This window comes from Columba livia, chromosome 1 (assembly GCF_036013475.1).
Source record: "Columba livia isolate bColLiv1 breed racing homer chromosome 1, bColLiv1.pat.W.v2, whole genome shotgun sequence".
Classification (NCBI taxonomy): domain Eukaryota; kingdom Metazoa; phylum Chordata; class Aves; order Columbiformes; family Columbidae; genus Columba; species Columba livia.
This window is the reverse complement of record NC_088602.1, coordinates 172393311-172416183: the sequence shown is the minus strand read 5'-3', so window position 1 is coordinate 172416183 and position 22873 is coordinate 172393311. Positions and strand designations below refer to the sequence as shown.

At 45.4% G+C, this 22873-nt stretch overlaps 1 protein-coding gene across 2 annotated transcripts in view; it reads left to right on the top strand.

Annotated features, from left to right (window-relative positions):
- The window catches only part of CACNA1I (calcium voltage-gated channel subunit alpha1 I), a 185234-nt gene that overhangs the window by 133126 nt on the left and 29235 nt on the right, over window positions 1–22873 (top strand). For both annotated transcript variants that reach the window (XM_065046868.1, XM_065046874.1), the window contains 9 exons: window positions 1214–1529; window positions 2199–2291; window positions 8107–8413; window positions 9787–10190; window positions 18248–18399; window positions 19023–19208; window positions 19889–20006; window positions 20476–20631; window positions 21080–21170. In XM_065046868.1, coding sequence (XP_064902940.1) covers window positions 1214–1529; window positions 2199–2291; window positions 8107–8413; window positions 9787–10190; window positions 18248–18399; window positions 19023–19208; window positions 19889–20006; window positions 20476–20631; window positions 21080–21170 — 1823 coding nt within the window. The remainder of the gene's footprint in view (window positions 1–1213; window positions 1530–2198; window positions 2292–8106; window positions 8414–9786; window positions 10191–18247; window positions 18400–19022; window positions 19209–19888; window positions 20007–20475; window positions 20632–21079; window positions 21171–22873) is intronic.

Sequence of the window (22873 nt, the reverse complement as noted above, 5' to 3'; positions counted from 1 at the left end):
AGGTTATCTCAAATTGGAAAAAAAAAGAAGTGTGAAAATACAGTCTGCAGAACGGCAGTGGGACTGGAGAGTAGGAGCTGCTCAAAGCAGCCGTTTACTGTGTTTATATATTCCTTGGGGAAAAACAGATGTTTAGGATGATTGTCCTTTATGTAAATCAGGAGTAGTGCTACTTTAATGAGTGTAATTACATCCACACAGAGTTGACCAAACTGAGAAGTGAATTGAGGCCACAGCCTACAAAGGGGCAGATACTAGAAAACCTTTGGCTGACCATAACTAGAGAAATGAATTCTGCAGACAGCCAGTTCACCAGTGATGTGAATGTGTTACGACAGATCTTTGTGGTTTAGTCCCACTTAGTTTAGAATCAGACACTTTCTATCTTGTCTTTTTTTATCAACACCTGTTCTCTTCCAATAACACTTTGCGAAAAAGCCTGCATTCATGCAAAGTGAAAGTTGTGTATTGTAGCACTGCGGTGAATGCACCAGGTAAAGTCTGATTGAAAATTTTAAATTCTCCACCTTTCATTTTCCTAATCATTAGCTCATCTCCAGTGAGGCGAGCATAGATGATTTTAATTATTTATGTATTTGGAAGGTGCTTGCATTATTTGGAAAAAAGCACATGAACTTGTCATGAAACATTGCACCCATAATGCCAGCTGTCAAGGAGAAGTCAAGTTTAAGGTTAAGTCAATTTCAGCTTTGCATTTCCTGATTTTAAGGTTTAGCTGTGCAACCTTAATTATATATGAACTGGATTTTATTTTGTCTTAGAAGTACAGAAGGTTCACTGCCAAATGTTATAAAACATGTCCATCAACGGTTATATACATGAGCACATCACAGTAAAGCCTGATGAACTTCCTTAATATCACTGCATCTGATTTAGCTCTGATGCTAATGGAGAGAGTGATCAGAATGGAAATCTCTGCATTCTGTCTTTTCTTTGTCTCCTTGCAAGCAGATTGTGTAATTTGGCTTGGGGCGATATGATGACAGGCAAAGCTCTGAAAACTGGAGACTCACCCTGGAAATTTCCTGTTTTCCAGGAGCCGTGTCTTCCCTTCTCCTGAGGCAATAAACCTGGAAATCCCTTACCCAGTGCAGTCCCTGTGTCAGGATGGGAGCTCCAAGCTCCACCAGTTTTGCTGATGGGAAACTGTCTGTTACAGGAACTTTATGACTATGGTTTTCTACTCTTGCAGACAAGGTGACATTGTCCTGCCCCCTTATTACCAGCCTGAGGAAGATGATGAGATGCCCTTTATCTGCTCACTGTCAGGAGACAATGGAATTATGGGCTGCCATGAGATACCCCCACTGAAGGAGCGGGGCCATGAATGTTGTTTGGACAAGGATGATTATTATTACTACAACTCAGTCCGGCAAGAGTTCAACATCAGTGGCATGTGTGTCAACTGGAACCAGTACTACAACGTGTGCCGTACAGGCAACGCCAACCCGCACAAGGGTGCCATCAACTTTGACAATATCGGGTATGCCTGGATCGTGATATTTCAGGTAAGGCCGAGATAGCCTCCTAACAAGGCTAAGCTGAAGCTGTTTTCCTTTTTTTCTAATTGAATCTTTTTGTGATCCCATGCTGGTTTCTGCAGGGTGTGATGCAGCTGCAGAGAGAAAAGGGCCTTGTAACTACTCTGGCAAGAGAGAAAGAGTTCCCACCATGGAGGGTGTTCCTGAAGGTGGGGAGGGGCATAGAGCTGTTCCAGGCCCTTGCTGAAATGATCTATACTCTTAACGATAGCAAAAGAGCCTTTCTTTTTTTATTATTATTATTTGTAATTTTTTTTATTCCCAGCACGCATTGCAGATGGGAGCTAAACCCATACCTTTTTTCTCTTCTGCCGGCTGTGCGCAGTGTCCAGTCCAAGCAGCACAGAAACCTGCTGCGGGTTTTCCCCTGCTGCGATCCAGGGAAATGAACTATTTTAATGAAATAGTCCTGCTGTGGGCTAGTATGATCTCACAGGCTTTGACAGTATGCCAGTGTCACCAAGCAGTACCATGCTGATTTCCTGGAGTGGAAATTTGGCCTCCTTGAAATAAACTGTTGTTTCTCACCTTCCTTGGGTTTCAACAGCCCTGCCAGTATCTGCCTGTATACACCGAGGAATGAACTCTGGAGGCTTACTGCCCTCTTGTTTCTCTTGTTGTTGTTTGTCTTTGCAGGTGATCACACTGGAAGGGTGGGTAGAGATCATGTACTATGTGATGGATGCCCATTCCTTCTACAATTTTATCTACTTTATCTTGCTGATAATCGTAAGTACAAGACTTGGTGACTGTCAGCATTGCAAGCTAAGAGCCTACAAAAAACAGGTGTTAGTTCAACACAGATATCAGGGAAGCAAACTACTTTACCTGGATTTCTTCTAGGAATCTCAGGAACCCAGCAAGTTGATTTTCACTGAAAGTGGCAGGATCACATAGTTGTCAGCAAAGTTATTTTCTTTCACTCAAAAAATATGCTCAGGATTGATTCCTAGAGATATATATACCTAGTGTAGGATAATGTTCTCATCCAGAGATCTTCTCTCAAAGTAAATTTCCCAAAGCAGTAGGCCCAAAAACACAGAAAACCATTTATGCATCTGCCCTCCTACTTGGTCTCTGTACTTTTTAAGCTCTAGAGTCATTCTTGAGCCATGTTTAATGGCTTTTGGAAGCACCTGGATTTTTCAGAATCAGGGTCTTGGGTTCAGATTTTGTTGGTTTCAAGTTCTGTCATGCTGAATTAGTTCTTCAACATGAACAAAAAGGAGCTGCTGCTCTGAAAGTGTCAGTGGTCCAACATAAACTGTCTGTGTGAGATCACTGGTAGCAGGGATGGAAAGAGAGAAATGTGTCTGTCTTGAGAACCTACTGCCACACGTAAATGAATTTTCTTGGAGGGAATATTCTGTTTCTAACAAGGAAGGATTTTGTTTTTATGAAGACTCTTGCAGTTTTCCTGCATGGGGACCGAAGACGAGAGTGGAAGGGAAAGGCACAAGATGGATATGGGAAGTATAAAATCCGTACATGGTGGGTGCAATTTAGTTCTAAGTCACTTTGCAAGTAAGGACCTCAGTGTGTATTTTCAAGGCCTCCATGCATTTGAATGGGCTGCTAAATGGACGTAACTTACACTCTGCTCTTGACCTACGGCTTGTCGTATGTGGCCATGCCCTCTTAGAAATAAGATCTCTAGAAACAGTCACCCAATAACATTAATAAAATCACCCGGCACAGGATCTAGTTTAAATTCAAATTGACATGCAGTGACTTGAGAGCAAACAAATCTTAATCCAGTTTCTGGGAGAAATTCTGCAGCCTGTACATATGGGGAATGGCATAAAAAAAATCTACTGGTCCATTCAGGTCAGAGAATTTATGAAAAAGCTTCATGGTATCCTTGATTTCTCCCTCCCTTCTGGCCTTCTGCCATCACAATGGAAAGACAAGGGGAGAAAAAAACAGAAAGATGACCTACTCCCTGTGGGCTGAAGCATGAGCCAGGACAGCAGAGGTGAAATACACCTTAAAGAATGCTGCTTTTACTTTGAGGCTGGAGAGCCCCAAGGGGAGACAGTGCAGACGTGTGGTTGCACAGGGTGGGTGTGGAATTCCCCCCAGCTCTGTTCCAAAGGGCAAACTGAACATCCACTGCTTTTTTTTTTTTTTCTTTTTAAGTTCAGGAAACAATTATTTCCCATAAAGTTTGTTTGGATCTCCCACCATGCATTTTCATTTTGAGCAGCATGGTCAGGGTCCCTAGATTTGTGCAATGTGCAATTCAGCACAGAATTTACTTCTTGTCTCAGACATAATCTCTCCCAGAGCTGGGAAGGACTGTGCAGAGACAATGTATTACCACTGGGGTGATCATGCCTGTCTCCTGCAGGCCAGTTCCAAAAATTGCCCCTCACCCCCTGCTCCAAACTACATAAATTCTGCCTGTCAGCTTATTTTTCATTTCTAGGCAGGAGCATCCTTCTAGTGCTGGCTCACCTCATGTGGATTCCCAGTGATTCAAACTTTGTCTCTGAATTTGCAGGCGCTGAAAACCCTCAATTAAACACTCTATGTGAGATTTTACTGTGGAGTGTCATTGACATTTCTAGACACTCCCTCCTCATTTGCAGGTGCCCTGTAGGTTCATTTCCATGAAACGCAGGAGCACAAGAACCTCAGCTTACTCTAGGGACTGCTCAGAACAGAGGAGCCATATGCTGGATGGGGTATTTCCTTTACCTTTGGTGGAGTTACACCAAGAAAGCATTTAGCCTTTCTGTTACCTTCTTTGTATGTCTAATGCATCTTTTGCAGCACACAGCAACACCACAATGTGAACTTGCTTTCACTTGTTTTCATTTTCCCTCTGAGTCTTCTTACAGAAATAATGATCCCTCTTCAAGTCTCATGAAGCAAAGTCCTTGAAGCCTTTATTCTTCCCTCCTTCTCCATGCTTGAAATGCCTAGGTTTCTAAGCAGGGTTGCTCTGAAAGTCGAGTTCAAGCCCTGACTTTTTGCTTTTCCACCTAAGTCCTTGCCTAGGCTCAAACTTACTCTTCTGGGACTGGATCTCTGCAGCCTCTTCTTTAGAGCTGTGCTTTCATCCATGACTCCTTCTCTCACAGAGATATCTTCAAACACCTGCATAAGGGCATTACCTGCTACTGCTCATCTGGCAGGAAGAAGGCTCCACCATCTGGATATATTCCCAGCATGGTTGGGACTCAGATTCAGGGTGGCCTTGCAGAACGACCCGGTAAAAGCATTTTATGTATTCAGCAAATTGTAAATAGCTTCCCCCTCTGCCAGAGATCAGGGAGGTGATGTGAAGAAAGGACTGCTTTCACCTCTTGAGTCAGTGTTTCAATTAGGTCTTCCTGCTTGAAGTCCAGTAATTTCTTTGTCACCTCTCCAGCTACTTGGCCACTGGTGTGGCTTCTGGACTAGAGAAAGCTCTTCTGAACTCCTAGGCAGGTATCCACCTTGCAGCACTCAGTGGCCTCCTTGAAGTGCTCTATGCTTACATATGTGGGCTGCAGAAGACAAGCTGGATATGCAGGCATAAGCAATAAAAATAATGGGCAAGTAAGTCAGCATCTCCAGCACTAGTCAGATTTTATTAGATATCGCAGAGACAGGAATTGGACCTTGGGCTGGACAAGGCCAGTATCTGCTTAACTAAAGTACAGCTTAGCCTCAGGGCTGAATGGGACTTCTGTGTTGGGGCTCTGAATCAATAGTCTCTTTCTGCCTCTACTGGATGCTTGCTTTGACTCCACGACAGACACTTTTGGTCTCCTCGCTCAGCTAGCTGAGATGGATCACTCAATTACAAGCCATCTGGGACCCTTCCTGTCCTGCTAGCTGGGAGGCACTGTCAAGCGTGGCAGAGCCTTTGAGTTTATGCACTTGCCTGTCGTCTTAAGGATTAAACAAGCTCATTTGTTTTGTGTTTGATGTTCCTAGCTAAGGGGTTTAAGGATTGGGGATTAGGTGTCATATCCACTCCTCTCACTCCTCCCCTTTTTGGTCATTTGGTGGGAGATCACAGCAAATAGTGCCTGTAAGGACAGGGCTTGGTGATGTGAAACCTCAACCCCACTCCAGATCCAACCCCAGGCTTACAGGCTGCTGAGGGCAGCTTGTTGCCCCCAGCTCCTCTGTATGTAGCCTAGAGAGAAGGTGTTGCAAGTCTTAATCGCTTGTTGTTTGTGGAGTTGTTGAAAGTTGCAAAGTGTACTGGGCAGTGTCACAATTAGCATTCCAAAAATGAGTGCACAGCTGGTGTCCAGCTCCCAACCCTGCCTCACTCAGGGCAAGCTGAGAGAGGTGACAGAATGGGCAAGATTGTGCGAGTGTCGTGTGGCGCTGAGGGGGAGGAGGGCAGGAGAGTGCATCAGAGAAGAGTTTGGATTCCGTCATACTTTCATCGGTAAAAAAATGCAAGACATCATGGACCAGGGAAAATCACAGGGGAAGGTGAAAGAATCCATACAGGGCATCATTTTAATTTTCAAGGCCACACGCAGAAGCTAAAGGGAAAATAGAATGAAATATGAGCAGGAGGAGAGGGAAGAGAAGGGTTCAGTGATGAAAGGAAACAAAATTAGAGCAGCTTTGAAGGGTGCTGAGAGGAGGAGTAAAAAAAAATATAAACCCTTTATTTTGCAATGGTTTATTGTCCTTATGTGGAATCTGTTTGGGAAGGGCTTCATGTTTCAAAGGCTTATTTAGATGCTAGTAGAGACATCTCTCCTTTGAAGTACTGAGAGCCACTGTAATGGGCCTCCAGACAGAGCTGTTGGGCACCTGTGTGCAAGAGAAAGGGACAACCAAGGGGACAAGCTGGTGGAGGAGTGGCAAGGGTGTGCATGGAGGGAAAGGCTGCTTGGATAGGTAGAACAAGCTGGGGTACTTGCTGAAAGAACCTCCGCCTTTTCCACACACGAGGATTAGGGTCAGGTTATCACCACCTTTGCTTGCTGGAAGGGTTATGTGGAGGACACATGCGTAAAGATAAAGGCAGGACTGGATCCAGCTCTGTGTCAGAGCTGTTTGCTTGGAAAGAAGAGACAGGGAAGTGAGACTGAGTCCTGTGTGGTTTTGTACAGGAGGAAGATGGTACAAGGACATCCCTTAGCAGGGATGCTCCCTGGTGCAGGGGAGGCAGAAATCTTGAGCTGGTGCTTCCTCTGCTCCCTGGGGCTGCCCTGCAAGGTCCTTTTCAGAGCGGAGCAGATGTGTGGTCCTTCTTCAGAGATCAGACTCTGCGTTTTATCAAGGCTGGATCACCACTTACAGCTCTACGGGGAGTAGGCGCCAATCCAGGCATCATAGCTTTTGAGAAGGATTTTGAATGTAGTTACCAGCACTTTAACGTAAGAAATTCTCATCACATTGAAACCCAGGTTTTATTCTAAGTGTAATGAGTAGATCTCCTAGTGGAGATTCATCTGTAATTCCATAATATTTGACACTGAGAGTGAGATTTTTACCTCCAGATCTCTCAGCACCAAGAAATATTTACTCCGTTTTACAGATAGGAAAACTGAGGCAAAGAGGGCTTAAAGGGAACATACAAAGGTGTAAAATAAGCCTGGTAGACTTTTTGGCTTCTGTATGGAGAAGTGTTTTGTTTTGTTTTGTTTCTAAGAAATTGGGGGAGTGAGTTGTGGTTGGTTTTGTATTCAAAGTGGAAATCCTACCTAGACTAGACGACAAGTAAAATAAGGGCTAAGAAAATATGTCTAGTATCCGAAGAATCAGAAGAACAGAAAATGAGCAGGAAAGCACTGTTTTACCAGACTATTTAGTGTCCTGCTCAAAGTAATTAGTTTTTGTAAACTCCGCTTTGATTTCAAGAGCCCATTCATTTCAGCAAAGTGCCATCTCCCTCTATGGTGAATTTAGGTGTAAATGGTAGAAATAAATAAAATGCTCTGAGAATGCAGACATGTCCTCCAAGAGCTGAAAACCATAAATGACAGTACAAAAAAGCAAGCAGAGGAGAAAGCAACCAACCAAACTAGTCGTCTGTCTCCCACCTTCTGCTTAACACAAAGGAGATGAAAAGAAAAAGTCCGTTTTTCATCAAAACCTTTGCAAGCAGCTTCTAAATGACATACTAAAGGTCCAAAGCCTGCCAAAAGAGCTAAAAGTAGGGCTTGTGTTTCCTGAATTTCAGTTCAGAGCTCTAAATTCTGCATGGAAATGACATTGAACGAGTTCTCAAAACAAAGCTGATCCAGGCCTGGCTTGCTCTGAAATCTCACCTCCAAACACAGATTGGTTCCCATTCCTCTGCCTGCCTCCTTTCACTTTCCCTGGTAAAATACTGTAGCAGGTTGCCCAGAGAGGTGGTAGATGCCCCATCCCTGGAGACATTCAAGGCCAGGCTCGATGGGGCTCTGAGCAACCTGATCTAGTTGAAGATGTCCCTGCTCATTGCAGGGGGCTTGGACTGGATGATCTTTGAAGGTCCCTTCCAACCCAAACTATTCTTTGATTCTTCTTTTTCATTCCCCCTCCCACATATTCTTCCTCATGCTGACACTGATTGTTCCTGCTTCTTCTTTGCTACTAGGTGGGCTCCTTCTTCATGATTAACCTGTGCCTGGTGGTCATCGCCACGCAGTTCTCTGAGACCAAGCAGCGAGAGCACCAGCTGATGCAGGAGCAGAGGGCCCGGTACCTCTCCTCCAGCACTGTCGCCAGCTACATGGAGCCAGGAGACTGCTATGAGGAGATCTTCCAATACATCTGCCACATCGTGCGCAAAGCCAAACGCCGCACCCTCGGGCTGTACAACAGCATACAGAGCCGGCGCCAGGGCCACGTGGAGCCGAGTGATGCCAAGCTAGGCACGAACAGGAAAAAACAGAGGCACTACAGTAAGGATTGTGCGGTGAAGCTGGAAAGGCTGATAGTGGAAATGTGAGACTAACTGGGAGCATCTCCATGTGCCAGCTTGACGAAGGGCCTGTGCCTACAAAACACAGCATTAGAATTAACAATGGCCATTTAACATAGGCCCGTGGCTGCCAGCCAGGTGGTGATGAGCAGCAAGAGTGGGAATGAAACAGGGGTGACCAGAAGGAAACACGGGAAACCCAGGTCTGAAATCCAGAGACCATAATGGGTTAACATTAAAAGCGCTGGCTGAGGTTTGTTCAGAGGCTCTGGTATAGGAGTTTGGGAGAGAGAAGTACCCGGGGGGATATGATGGAGGGGGGCTAAGGATTTGACTCGGTGACGCAGCAGGTCCCTCAGAGCTCTCCTCCAAAAATGAGTTGCTGTGGGACCTCAAGAGAGGCAAAGGGAGTAGAATTGCAGTAGGATGTCTCCTGAACCAAGGGAACAATACTGAAGAAGTCAGTTTGATATGTAAGGGCAATGGAGACAATTTCTCTTGATGAGGCCACATGCTGCTGTGTAAAATTAGACATGAGATACCATTTAAATTGGATTCCTGGCCTGAAAAGTACTGTAAAAATGGCTTTACAGAGTTAGTGTTAACTGTCTGACCATGCCTTTCCTGAGTTATGTTCACATTAACAAGCAAAAAGGCAGATTTTTCTTCAGCTGGTCTTACATATGCAGTCTTTCATTTTCTTTACTTGCTGGGAAAAAAGCAGGCTTCATGCACTGTGTTAATGAATTAATTGCTTAATTCCCCCAGTGTCCATTTGATCCTTCAGGCCCAGCTGGAGAATTGAGGAACATGAACTTAGTTTTCTCGCTGAAATCAGGGGGTCTGTTCTGATTCAGAGCGCACAGACTATCGAGAAGAAGTATTCTTGCACTATCTTTTCTGGCTTCCTGAGATGCTTTGCTAATGTAGCTTCCCTAATTTAGAGAGTTCATCTCAGCATGTGGGTTCTTGGACCCCACTTGTAGCAGTTCAGACCAAAAGCAGCCCTCGTGATGGTTTTTCCCTCAGTTCCTACTTAACACAAGCTACTGAGTCTCAAGCTGTGATTCCTGCATCATACGAAACAGTTCTTCCTCTGATGGACGTGAACCCCCATTGAGCCCAATCACTGGCAGCTGAACAGTACTGTGCCTTTTGGTGACACAGTCAGTGTAAAGCCCCCAACAGCAATGGCTTTTATTGCTGCCCTTGAGATGATGTGTCAGTGTTTAATCATCTTTACAGCTAAAAAGCCCAGTTACCCTCCCTAAATGACCAAAAGACAAACAGGTGCCCAGTTTCGATGTCTTTTTCAAAGCCTTCTACTTTAAGTGTGATTATTTATCTCCCCAGGGCTTTGCCAGCAGCACAACTCTCTTGACTGCCCTTCTCAGGGCTTGGTCCAGCCCATTGCTATGACAGCAACCTCTGATCCCACCAACTGCCCCCGATGCCATAGGGGGGAGCACGAAGCATCCCGAAGGCTCTCTGTCCTGGATAGCGCTGACTCAGACCAGGAGGATGGAGGAGCCAGCGAAGAGGAGGCAGAGAGCAGCAGAGAGGACCAGGGTGTCTCAGCACTGGAGAAGGAGGAGGAGGAGGTAGAAGAAGATGGATGGCTGAAGCTCTGCAGTGACATGTGGAGAGAAGTGAGGGTCAAGCTTCGAGGGATTGTGGACAGCAAGTACTTCAACCGTGGGATCATGATTGCAATCCTGGTGAACACTATCAGCATGGGCATCGAGCACCATGAGCAGGTAAGGCATCTCAGGGCACAGGGTGGACAATGGGAACTGGTGAGTCTTGCTCAGGGTTATGGCCTTGCTAAGCAGCTGACACAATTTGGTAGAGACAGAGACTGAGCAATCTGGACCCCAGGCCACAGCACAGATGGTCGCAGCACAGCTTTGGAGAAAGCCTCTGGGTCTTGCAGGGTTTTTTCTTCCTATCTCTGCACTTAATCACTTTCACTGTCTCCATGTATTTTCCTCTCACCTCCTTTCAATCCTTCTCTTTTCCTCCTCCCTTTACACTTTTATCCCTCTGCTTTTCTTCTTTACTCTGTCTTCTCTTTCCATCTGCTTCTCTCTCCTTCACCCTTATTTCTTCCATCTTCCTCATCTCTCTCTCTTGTTTCTCTCTTCATTAGCTTACTGAATCCTTAGTCTATTTGGTTAATTTAATGTGCCCTCCGGGGATGTCACAGGCACTTCACCAGCATCTCAATTCAAATCCATCAGCTTGCTAGCCTTTCCAGCTTAATTAAGAGATGCCTGAGCACAGTCTGTCTATATATGAAGGCTGGGAAAGGCATTACCTCCCACCCCCAGTCACTTTGGGGCCTCAGATGGCTTGAGCCTTTCCTTTGCCCTGACAGCAGGAAGTGATAGGTCAGGCATAGACAGCAGGTGTGGGCACAGGTTTCACTTTCACACCAGTAGTTTGCAGGCAGCTCTGAGTCAGCAGTGTACTTCATCCTAATGACAGGCTTATGAGATGGAGAAGGAGAAGGATTTTGTGCTCTCATTTTATAGCTGGGAAACAGAGGCTGTGTCTACTTTGTAATGTGCAGAGCCAGCTTCAGAGGGTGTTAAGCACACCTATGGCCTTGCATCTGCAGTGCTGGCTGGTAGCTCTGCTGCACTTAGTGTTAAAGAAGTCTGTGCTGTACACCAGTGTCTCAGATCTATGCCCCCAGTCTGAATGTGACCATGATTCTGCTCCATGTGTCTGCCCAGATCACAAAAATAAGATATTGCTCCACTACTGAGATGTTGACTGCATGGAAGCTTTGAAGCCAAGGTGAAGTCTAGTCCTGAACACAGTCTAAGGTAGCAGAGACAGGCAGTGAGTCTGGTTCAACCAAGGCACTCAGATTTGTCCTGTGCTATGTCAGGATGGAGGTATCTTGAGACCCAGAGTATCTTAAATTCCATGTTTGAGGCAACAGAGTGTCAGAGCCAGTATTTGAAACCCCAGATATCTGGATCCCACCCACGTATCAAGCACTGGGCAATTTTTCAAAGCCCAGCTAGTTTCTGATACAAGGATGGGAAACCTTAATTTGATCCCAGAATGCAAAACTGCACTGGATGCTTCCATACCAGAAAAATACCGGCAGGAGCTCAGAGGAGAGGAGAATGAAGAAGGGGCTGGAGGGGTTGACTCATGAAAATAGATAAAAGAGAACGATGTATTTATCACGTAGCAGAGAGATGACTAAGGGTTGAAACCCAGGACAATATGAAAACTGCCCACTGATGTTTTAAAGATCTGAGCAGCAAGCAGGGAGAGCCATTGTTCATTTTGGTTTATTGGAGACAGCATGAATTAAGAGTTTAACAGAACATTTGAGCTGGGGGTAGAGAATACAGTCTCATGTTCTGGCTATTGTGTGTGCAGATTTAAGGCCTTCTAGGCCGCCTCTGCTGTGTTTGCACAGCCCACAGCAGAGCGGGATCTGCCTACAGCCTTGGGGTTTCTAGTAGCAGGTTATTAATGACACATCCTTAAAGTTATGCTATCACGTTTTATCTGTAAGTAACTAGGAAAAGCTTATGACCCTGCCTGCTGTTTCTACTAGAAAGAGATGTCAGCCAAATTCATCATAATTGAAAAATGTGGTGCAGCCTGTTTATTTAAAATGGGTATACTGAATCCTGTTTTTCTGGCACAAGAAGATTAAAATATTCAGACCATACCATGAATTCCAGGTCCTTTTTAGTCAGTAGTTAACTCAAAAGCACACAGGCATTTGCTCTCTTTCAGTTTTCCTCAAGCCATGCTATCAGTACATCTCAGACTGGTGCTTCATCATCCCAGAAACACAAATTTTCACAGAACGATATCTAGTAAAACCCCTCTGCCCATAGAGATCTGTGATTTGCAGGGTGATGCCATCCTATGACTGAAGTAGCTTCTGTTGCTTCAGCTACTTCATCATTTGAATGTCTCCTGGCCGAGAGCTAATGCATATAGAGACCTATCAACCTTTTATTTTTCTGTTGCATGGGAGATAACAAGCCCAGCCACGCTCTGAAGACATATCTGGCTGGACAAGAGGACGTGTGAAGGTGTCACAGGTTTGAGCAGTCCTGGGAGCAGCTCATGGCATGTCTGTCAGCTCCTTGCTGCTCCACTTGTTCACAGGTGAACTGCCCCACTGACCAAAGCACCCACCAGCCACCAGGTTAAGAGTTGAGAGAGACTGCAAGAGCCAGGCACAAGGTTCAGGTTCAGGAGCACAGCAACCTGGGGGACAGAATCCATGTGCAAGTCTTCGATTCCTGAACCTTGACCAACACACAGAAAAAAAAAGAATTAAAATTATCTGTTTGTTGCAATTCAGGGGTTTAAAATTCATGGTATTTTTCTGTCAGGAGACTTAACCTCAGCAACCCAAACCACTTTACTCAGACCCAACTCACCTTGGAATTTGGCTTTGTTTATTTTATCCATCCAGTCCCTTGTCCTGTCCTGTTTGTGTCACCAGTGCAGCTTCCCATCTCCTTATACATTTTTTGTGAGGGAAATCAACTCATTTCGGGACAAACTGCACTTCTATGAGTCATTTTTAATCCTTAAGCTTATCACAAGTTATCACTTGTAAATAGATAAGTTTATTCAAATCCATCAGCGTGCATTATACCATGTAATATCCTCAGTATTAGGCCTTCAGATATTGCTGGGACATTGCACAAGCCAAAATCCATCATCTTAAGCTTTGTTGTGCTTGAAATAGTTTTTGCAGTCCTTCAGAATTGCATCTACTTGGAAGTGCCTATTTTTAAAATTCAGTCTAGAAAATCAAGATATCAGATGCTTGTAGTTGTCCAGGAGGATCCTTTAAAGAGGCTTACTTTTTCTTTAATATTCACAGAGGATCTGGCGCTGCTCGCTTTTCTCCCTTATTCAGCATAAGGATGAAAGGCTGGTCCCAGCTGAATGTTCCAGGCTGCCTTTCTCATGCTTCTTAAATGGCCTGTTGGACTCAAGCTTGTTTGCCATTAGTAGCCAGCGAAACAATTGCTGAGTAAATTGGTTCATCTTCTTCGGTATCTACTTATGGTGTTCCTTCGTGCATCAGATCAGTCCTTTATAAGGTTTGTCTTGGGTGGATCAGGAGACAATCCATTGTTTCCTAGCTAGACCCACCCTGTGGATCAGTACCTTCATATATTTTAGCCTGTGTGATTTCCCTTTATACCAGCATTTATTGCATCCACAAGTTCATATTTTACATTTATTGCTTCTCTTTTTACTATTTGCTGCTTGTCAGAAATATTCAGCAAACGTCCAAGCCAGCTCATCAGACTGACATTTAGTAAATGATGGAACAGTGTCCCTGGGGTGGTAGATGAAACCACATTACTTCAGTCTTGCAAAACTAGGGTATAACAAAACATCACGAAATCCTGCATTGGTTATGGGGTGGTGATTAGAGTAAGTAAAAGCTAGTTGGTATGGTCGATTTCTGTTACTCTTCTGATTATTGTCAAGGGACTTTGAAATGGTGAGTAAATGTGGGCAGGCTGAAGAGACCTCTGTGTGGAATATTTCTCTTTCAGGTTCTCAGAGGCAGTGATGTGCAGGTATGGTTTGGTAGGCCTGATCTGCATAGATCTCATTAATTAGTTTCTAGACAGTTGCCAATTTACTTCTGGGTAGGAGTAACTGCTCCTGCAGGGGCTTCATGGTGATCTGCATATTTTTAACCTTTCTTATAATGCAGGAGTTTCTAGCTGCTGTCAGATATTGGACTAATTATGTTTTCAGCCTAATCTGAGATAAGAATTCCAATGTTAGCTAGTAAGGCACTGAAAAGGAGCAAAAAGCTGAGCAGCTGCCCTCTGTTGCCCTGGGTCTAGTTTCTGATCACTGTGCATGAGCCCTGAAGTAGAGCTGGATCATACGCTTCGCTCTCAGTATCTGATCTACACTGGTAGAGATGAAGGACTTACTGCTATGAAGATCTGAATTAGGTAGTTTCATGGATTTGGAAAGAGATCCATATCCAGAGCAGGTGAACCAGTCTGGTTAAAACAAAGGCTCTGGGCTCAGTCTGCCCTTTGGGATCTCTCTTCCCTTCAAGTCACCCTCCTCACCCCAATACTCAGCTCCCACAGTTTTGCTGAAGTCTGGTGGTAATGGATCTGTCCTGGCTTGGCAATCTGAACAGACTTTTCTTGTGGGGAGATTTCGTGGTGTTCTCTGGTTTTGCTTGAACTAAAATAGCCTTGAATTCAGGCCTTTCTTTGTGGACACTTCAATTTACAGTTTTTAGCTAAACCTGGGTGGCCTGGGAGTAGGAATTCTTGCTAATGGTTTTGGTGATAAATGCCTGAGTGCTCTGTGGGAGCCTGGAGAGCTCTCACAACTGTGAGGTGACACATCCATTGTGTTGGGGACCCTGTGTGTCAATAGGGAAAAAAAGAGAGAACCAGTTTTTCCCTGTTCACTTGCCCCCTTCAGCAAGTTCACACTTCTCTGGCCAGAGAGAGTCCCCCACACCAGCCATGTCCCAGCCACTGGCCTTGTCCGCTGTCACTCATGGCCACACTGCCAGGGGTGTGTGGGCATCCCCACCTTGCAGCCTCAGCTCCCAGCTGATGGCTCTTTGTTTGCTCTCTGAGTTGTCTGTATCTCCAGAAGTGTCTGCAATGCAGGATCTGCCTTTAGCCAGTGAGTCTGCCTCTCCAGCTGACTCCTCTTTTTTCCTCTTCTTCTTTCCCCCCCCGCCCCTGAGTAATGTCCTTTTGTGTTGCTCTTCCTTCCGCAGCCTCTCCTTCTCTACTTCTTGTGGGTGCTGGTGAATTGATTTTACGGTGTTTTTTTCAGCTTTGCTTTTTGATTCCTCTTTCTCTGCCTTTCTCTCTGCTTATCCCTCCTTCCTTTCTCTGTTCAGCGTTTCTTGCCCTTCTCTCTAGGAACCATGCTTTGCTGGGACTGATTGATGGCCCATTAGAAAAAGATTAACAGGTGGAGGCTTGAGTAGAGAAACAGATGTCAGGGATGGAAGGAGAGACAGGGGAACAGGTGACCTTTTCCACAAGCGAGATGCTAGCATGGCTTTTCAAACATCAATTGCTCCCTACGACAGCAGAAGAGAGAACGTGTGGACAGCAGAGAGGAGGATAATCCACCATCATAGCCTGTCGCTTTTTTACATTGCTCATTCTCACTGACATAATCATTTATTTCAGGCTGAAAGTGGCATCTCTGTTTAGCATATGGGCCTCATGTTCCTGGCAAGTGTCATTACTGCCCGGCTCTCTGTGAAGTGATCTTCAGCTCTCCCTTCCCATGTACACTTGCTTGTTCTTCCTCTCTCTTTGCTCTCATCTCCCCTCCTTTCCTCCTCATTTTCAGGGTGGTTTTGTTATTCAAATGTAATTATGGATGGAAATCGAGCCATCTCCTCTTTTTTGATTTTAAAGACATGGAGTATTTCAATAAAAAGCTGCAATGAGGAGTGCAAGAAATTAGCAAAGAGTGTGGAAAACCACAGATGTGAGGAGCAGTTTCCAGCCTATTTACTCACCTGGGAGGATCTGGGCACCTGGGGATCCCAGAGCATGGGTTAAAGCAGCCCTCAGCTTCAGGGAGAGAATCAGACCCAGAACTGCATTCCTCCATCACTTTTACTTTCACCAGCTGAAAAAGTAACAGGCTCAGCCAGCACAAAGTTTGCCCTTCAGAAAAAGAGCAATTTTGCAGTCCTCAGGGAAAGACCATGCCTCCCCTTCCTAGTGGGCATTAATACTGAGTTAATGGATAAAAATATTGGCTCTGACCTGCAGGGACTCACTTTTGCTTCTGCAGTGCCAGGAGTGCTTGTCCTCTCTTGTCCCAGACAACAAGCTTTTACAGTTTTCTTGTTCCTACCCATTATATGTGATGCTTAAGAGAGTGGCCTGGTGGTCGGGCATAGCTCAGACTAATGTGATGGAAGAGAGGAGTCTTCAGCCACCTTTTTGCCATGGCTATCCAAATAATGAGAACAGTACAGCCTGCTACCACAGAGCCTGGGTCACACTCACCTTGAAGGCTTGGAGCTGGGGCTCAGTGGTGCTGCAAAAGGTTAAGCATCAAATATGTAACCTTGTCTGGGGTGTGACATACCTGCCCCAAGGTAAACATGGCACTTTGGGCCAGAGGAGCCCTGAACAAGTCCTTTGGAGCTGCCATGCCTTGTCCTTCCACTTGGGCAGGTGGCACACCTTTGTCTGGAGCTGGTTCCCACCCGTCGCTGCTTGAGGGTGATGGCCAAAAGCATGCTAATGCCAAGTAAATTGCCCTAGCAGTCTCATGTGGTCTGAAGGCCATAGGTTGTCTAGTCTGGCCCCAAATGCAACTCATAATACTGGGAGGAAGTTTTTCTCTCACTTTGGGAATGTTTTTTACCTTGCCATTGCCCTGGTAGTCTCCCTGGGCTATGTATGTGTGTGTCTGAGTATGTGCAAACATGAGCAGGTTGTGCATGTGTTGTCCCTCAGGCGTCTGACTTGTTCAAGACCTCAGCCCTTGCTGTTTGGCCTGGTGCAGTCGGAGTCCCTGGGCGAGAGGTCCTTTGAGAGATGAGTCCATCCCAAATCCAGTGCAGGGAATGCCTCTATTTCACAGGGGATGTCAAGATCCTGGCATCCCTAATCAATGACATCAATGCAACTTCTGTCTCCCTCTGAAGCAACGTTTCATCATTCATGAGGCAATGGTCTAGACCCTTTCCTGACCTTGTCAGAGAAGTCTCCAAGGCTGCACACACTGAAGAAAAAGTCATTAATTCAGAAAACAAAACGAGGAGTAATTTAATTTGCTCAGACTTGTTCCACTGATGAAATAATTAAAACAGGTTTCCTCATATGCACAAACACATTGGTCTCTGCTGGAGAAGACTGTATCACAGGGACTGAAAGATGTGTCAGAGATTTAACCAAGAAGAAATGCCTGAAGCAGGGTCAGGTTGCCGGTTTTTATTTTTCTTTCCTTTCAACACAGTAATTTTGTGTCATCCCTGGAGGTTTTCACCTTCTACATTTGCCTTTGTCCTCTTGCTGTCCATTTTTCTCTTTTCATCACCTTGTCCTGCTCTTTCTCTTCTATAGAGATAGCTGTTAGCACTGTGCCCCCTCCTCACTGTTGTCTCCTTCATCCAGTCTGATATTCTCTTGGGTAATTATTGAGACCACTCTGAGGATAGAGGCATGACAAAAGACTGCTGGAGCAAGACCAGAAAACTAATGCATACCAAGGATTTGGTGGGGAGCAGGGGAGAGAAAAATGAGGAAGGAAAAAAATAGAGGGGAATGGGGCAGAGAAGTGCAGTGAGCTTTAGATCATGATGGGGAACTGTTTTCCTATCATTCAAATGTTTTCAGAATTAAAGCAAAAATTGTGACAGCTACCTGTGGAAACCTCAGAGGAAAAAATCCTTGAAGAAAGAGGTTGACTACAGATCACACACTTTTGTCCTGCTTCAAAAAATACTCAAATTCTTTGCACAAAGTCAAACAGCCTTTAACCAGGGCATGGAGGGGGATGTAGAAGACACTTAGTCAGCCTTGGCTGCATGAATGACTGTGGGGCTCCTGACCACCTCTAGTAAAATACTTTGTTTGGGACATAAGCAATGATGAAATCAGTAAATGTGCAAAGGAACAGGAATGGCAGTGGCTCTATCCAGTTCCAATCTAATCTCACCCATGGGAGCTTCGCAGCTCCCTGCAAAGCCTGTCCTCTATGAATGGTGGCACTTTATTTCCCATAATTTCAGGGATCTTTCAGTTCTGACTCTCTGAATTTGCCTTCTCCCCAGCCAGAGGAATTGACCAATATCTTGGAGATCAGCAATGTTGTCTTTACAAGCATGTTTGCCCTGGAGATGATCCTGAAACTTGCTGCTTTTGGCCTCTTTGATTACCTCCGCAACCCCTACAACATCTTTGACAGTATCATCGTCATCATCAGGTGACAAGGGCCGTGGGGAGCAACTGAAATATACATAGACAAGAGTACCACAGAGCCTGCACATTTTCATGTGCCTTTTAAAAAAGGATTTAGCAGCCATACTGGGAGGAGCTGAGCTGATGCATAAGGCCAAAGACTGGGAGACCAAAATGTCTTTTCCCAACACTTGGTGACCCTAGGCAAGCTGCACAGAATTTCTGACCCCCAGTTCTCTCTTCTCCAGAATGGAGGCAATTGCAGTTGCCTTGTAAGCCCACAACAAATATCAGCTGTGAAATATTTTAAAACTGCACAAATTAAAGATACTACAAAAGTTAGCTGGGTGGTAGAAAAACTTGTCCTGCTGGAATTTAATGCTGCAATTCTTTCCTCATTCTTGCAACATGCAGTGCCATGTTAGCATTCTTAAGGTAGAAATGCAGCTTTCTACACATAAGTATAAGCCTATAATATATAATTCTAATTATATCTTGCTGAAACAGATTTTCTCTCTGACCCCTTTATACTTGCTGCCAATGCAGAGGTGAAAACTTGGATTAGCATTGCTATTCCTCTTTCTCTTCTGTTTGTTCACTTGTCTTTCTTTTTGACCCTTGTACTCCCTGTGCGTCTCTGGGATTTAGCATCTGGGAGATCATCGGCCAGTCGGATGGGGGCCTCTCTGTGCTGAGGACTTTCCGTCTCCTGCGGGTGCTGAAGCTGGTGCGTTTCATGCCCGCCCTGCGCCGCCAGCTTGTGGTGCTGATGAAGACGATGGACAATGTAGCCACCTTCTGCATGCTTCTCATGCTTTTCATCTTTATATTCAGGTGAGGAGGCTGTTAGTTGCTCTGACAGGGGCAGCCATGGCTGACATGGACAGCAACTTCAGAGCATGATTGCATGACTTGTCTTGTCGATTGCTCTAGGCTCAAGCAGCACTGACAAATGTTTATTTGTTTATAAGGACTGGGGTTACTGCTGCCCTAAACTGGGTTAAGCAGCTGAAGATTTGGCCTGGACAGGGTGGAGAAATACTGCCACCAAATGTGAATGTTGAGCATAATGTCCCATTGCAGAATAGGTGAAGCCTCTTGATAGTCAAGACTGGCTGCAGGAACAGTTCAGTCTGAGGACGGACTCTGGCAGAAGGGTGGCAGAAAGCAACCAAGAAAGTTTGTAAGTGCATCCTGCAGGTGCAGTGGTAGGGCGATGAAAAATGAGAGCAAACAAGAATGATGGAGAGAGTAGATCTGAAGGACAGGTTGGAGGGAATACATGGGCCCTGAGGCAGTACAGATGTAAAGCAAAGGGGTTTTTTGTAAGCTATAGAGGTGCAAAACACAGCTCCTTCATGGATAGGTCCTAGTGGTCTGGCTGTGTTTTTCTACCCCTCCGTCCTATGGTGTTACATTGGATTGTTGGGAGGAAAAGAGAATGACTCTGATGAGCTCATTGTAGTGGCAGAGATATTTATACTTGACACCATCTCCACTTCTTGTCCAAACAGCATCTTGGGAATGCACATCTTTGGTTGCAAGTTCAGCCTCAGGACAGACACAGGAGATACAGTTCCTGACCGGAAGAATTTTGACTCCCTGCTGTGGGCCATTGTCACCGTCTTCCAGGTGAGCCAACTTTGCTTTCTGTGGGTGGGCCAGGACAATGTGAAGAGGATCAGGAGATGCTTTTTCTCATGGCAGAGCATTGCATACACCCCTGACAGCACAAAAGGCCACACAAAAGGCTCTGGCATGTGATGTTTGGAGGAAGAACAATTTTGTGTTGTAACTAAACAGCTGGTGTATCTCAGACAGGGGCGCTCTCCAAGAGACAGTTTGCAAAAGTCACTCCTGTTGTGGCAACTCGCATCTTTACTGCCATCACCTCAGCACATGACTGCCCTCATGGTTGCTCCTGTTTCTTCTTGCCCAGCTAACATTACCAGGGCAGTCCCACAACTGAACAGTGACAGTGGGTAATGGGGAAGTTAAGAAGCCTGATGTGGTCCTGATATGTATCTTTTCACTGTTCTTTTCTGAGAATCACCTTTATTTTTTTCCTTCATGTTTATGTGGCCTCTTCTTCTGGTTGCAGATCCTAACCCAGGAGGACTGGAATGTTGTGCTCTATAATGGCATGGCCTCCACCTCGCCTTGGGCATCCCTCTACTTTGTGGCTCTCATGACATTCGGCAATTACGTGCTCTTCAATCTGCTGGTGGCCATTCTTGTGGAGGGGTTCCAGGCTGAGGTGAGTTGCCACTGAGGCCTCATCAAGAGGAGGAATAGAGGTGCTAAAAAGTGGACTTTTGAGGTTACTGGGGTGGAGCACTCCCAAAGTATCACACATCTGTCATTTCCCTTGTCAAGTTCAGGGTGGGCTTCATTAAAACAAACAAACAAACAAACCCAAACCAAAAACCAGCAGTGATAATCCTTGCAAGGAAAGAGACAAGCCCTCTGGAAGGGGTTTCCCGATTTCCATCCTGTGCAACAAACTCTACCCTAATAGGGTGAGTCCTTTGCCCCTCCGAAAGCAAGAACTCAGTATGTCAGCAATCCCAGGTGACACAAGGCTAACTCCAGTGATCACAGTGATGTCTGGCTGCCAAGGAGGGTTTTACAGTTGTTCCAGCAATGAAAGACAAGAACAAATTGTCTTTTTATGGGTTCCCAACTTCTAAATTTTTGTGTTCCAGGGTGATGCCAATCGGTCATACTCAGATGAAGATCAGAGTTCATCAAACATGGAGGAGTTAGATCAGTTCCAAGATGTCCAAGAAGGCTCAGGTACAATAGCTCAAACAACCTCATTTGCTTATCTCTTATTGCTGTTTAGTGAGAAATCTAAAAGCAGATTCTCCAGAAAATGCACTCCCATCTCCAAGAATTTACTGGTTTTCATTTAAACTTCATGCTAGTTTGTGGTGTTATCTGTGGAAAAAACGGAGTTGTGTCAGCATTCTGAAGAATGTGATAGCTAAGGGGAGCAGTTATTGAATGACCTACAGAAAGGCAACTAGGAGTGAGAAGTGAGACTGTCTCTGCTCAGTTTCAGAGGCTCCATTTCAGGAACACCTTGTCCAAATCTGGGATCTGCATTTGGATAGGGGATACCAACACATTAAAAAGTGTTAGGACAAATCTGGAAGTCTTGCCTCATAGTGAGAGGCTAATGAAGCTTAGAGAAACCAGAGAAGTGACTTGAACACACACTCTGTAAGTGCTGACCATAAGGAGAGATTTCTGATGGTAGATGGCTCTTTAATTGAGCAGAAAAAAAGCATAATGAGATTGTAAAGGTTGGAAGCCAAAGCTAGACAAATTCAGACTGAAAAAAGCCACGTATTTTTAAGGTAAGATAATTAACTCTTGCAACAGTCTGCCTACAAACTGCCGGGTAAGCTCTTCACCCCTCGAAGTCTTTCCTTGAAGACTGCAAGTCTTTCTACAAGAGGTATTATACTTCAGACAGGACTTAGTGGCAGGGAGCAGCAGGAGTAGCTTGCTCCACAATGGATGGTGAACTGAAAAGCTGAGAGGAAGGGACAGCCAGGGAGGAGGGCAGGGACAACACCAACAAAAGCACAGCACTTGCACAAGCCGAGCAGAACAGGTCTGCTCTCATGAGCCAGGGTCAGCCAATGGTTTAATGATGGCCAGGCAAGTCCACAGTGGTGAGGCAGGTCTGAGGCCAAGCCCAGAAGTCCAGTCAGCACAAGATAAGGATCAGCAAGGTGCACGGACAGGCACAAGAATACTCACAGAGTAACCCAGACACAGACTACAGGTCTGAGTTTAAATGCAGCTCTCACAGCAAGGAGCAATGGCTCCAGTGTTGGCTTGCCACAGCTCTTTCTTGCAACTCAGCTGTTTTCAAAGCAGTCTGATCCTGGGTTACAGGACTGCACCATATCAGAGTTTACCTTGAATGCAGGCAGCCAGACCCCTTGGAAGGCAGATGGGGAAGAGGTTATGGAGCCTGTTGGTGTACTCATGGCTGTGAGGCTGCATGCAAGAGAAGATACGTGACCTTCATTATGCAATAGGGCAAAAAACCCTGATTGTTCCATTCATTTAAGGCATTAAAATCCAGTGCTCCATCCTCTCTTTCCATCTTGACAAATGCTGATGGTCGTCCACAGCATCTAATATAGCCCTCAAAGGTGCTCTGGATCTTCAAGGTCAATGATCAGTCATTTGAAGAGGCCCAGTGTAGTAGGATAGGCTGGGATGAAGAGTATGATTGCAGGAATTTAAAGGTGACTCCCATACATGAGTGGCTGCAGGTTTCCCCACATCTTCATCAGTGTCTCAGGCTAACTGCTTTAAATACCACAGCTGGTGGTATTTCGTTGGACTTGAAAATGCAGGTGTTTGTTCCTGGCATACAGAAGCACACTCTCCTCCTCTTGCTGCCAGGGTTTGGCTGCTTGCTCTGCTCACCTGTCTGGCCCCAAGGAGAGCTGCCCTCACTTTTGGGCACTGAGGAG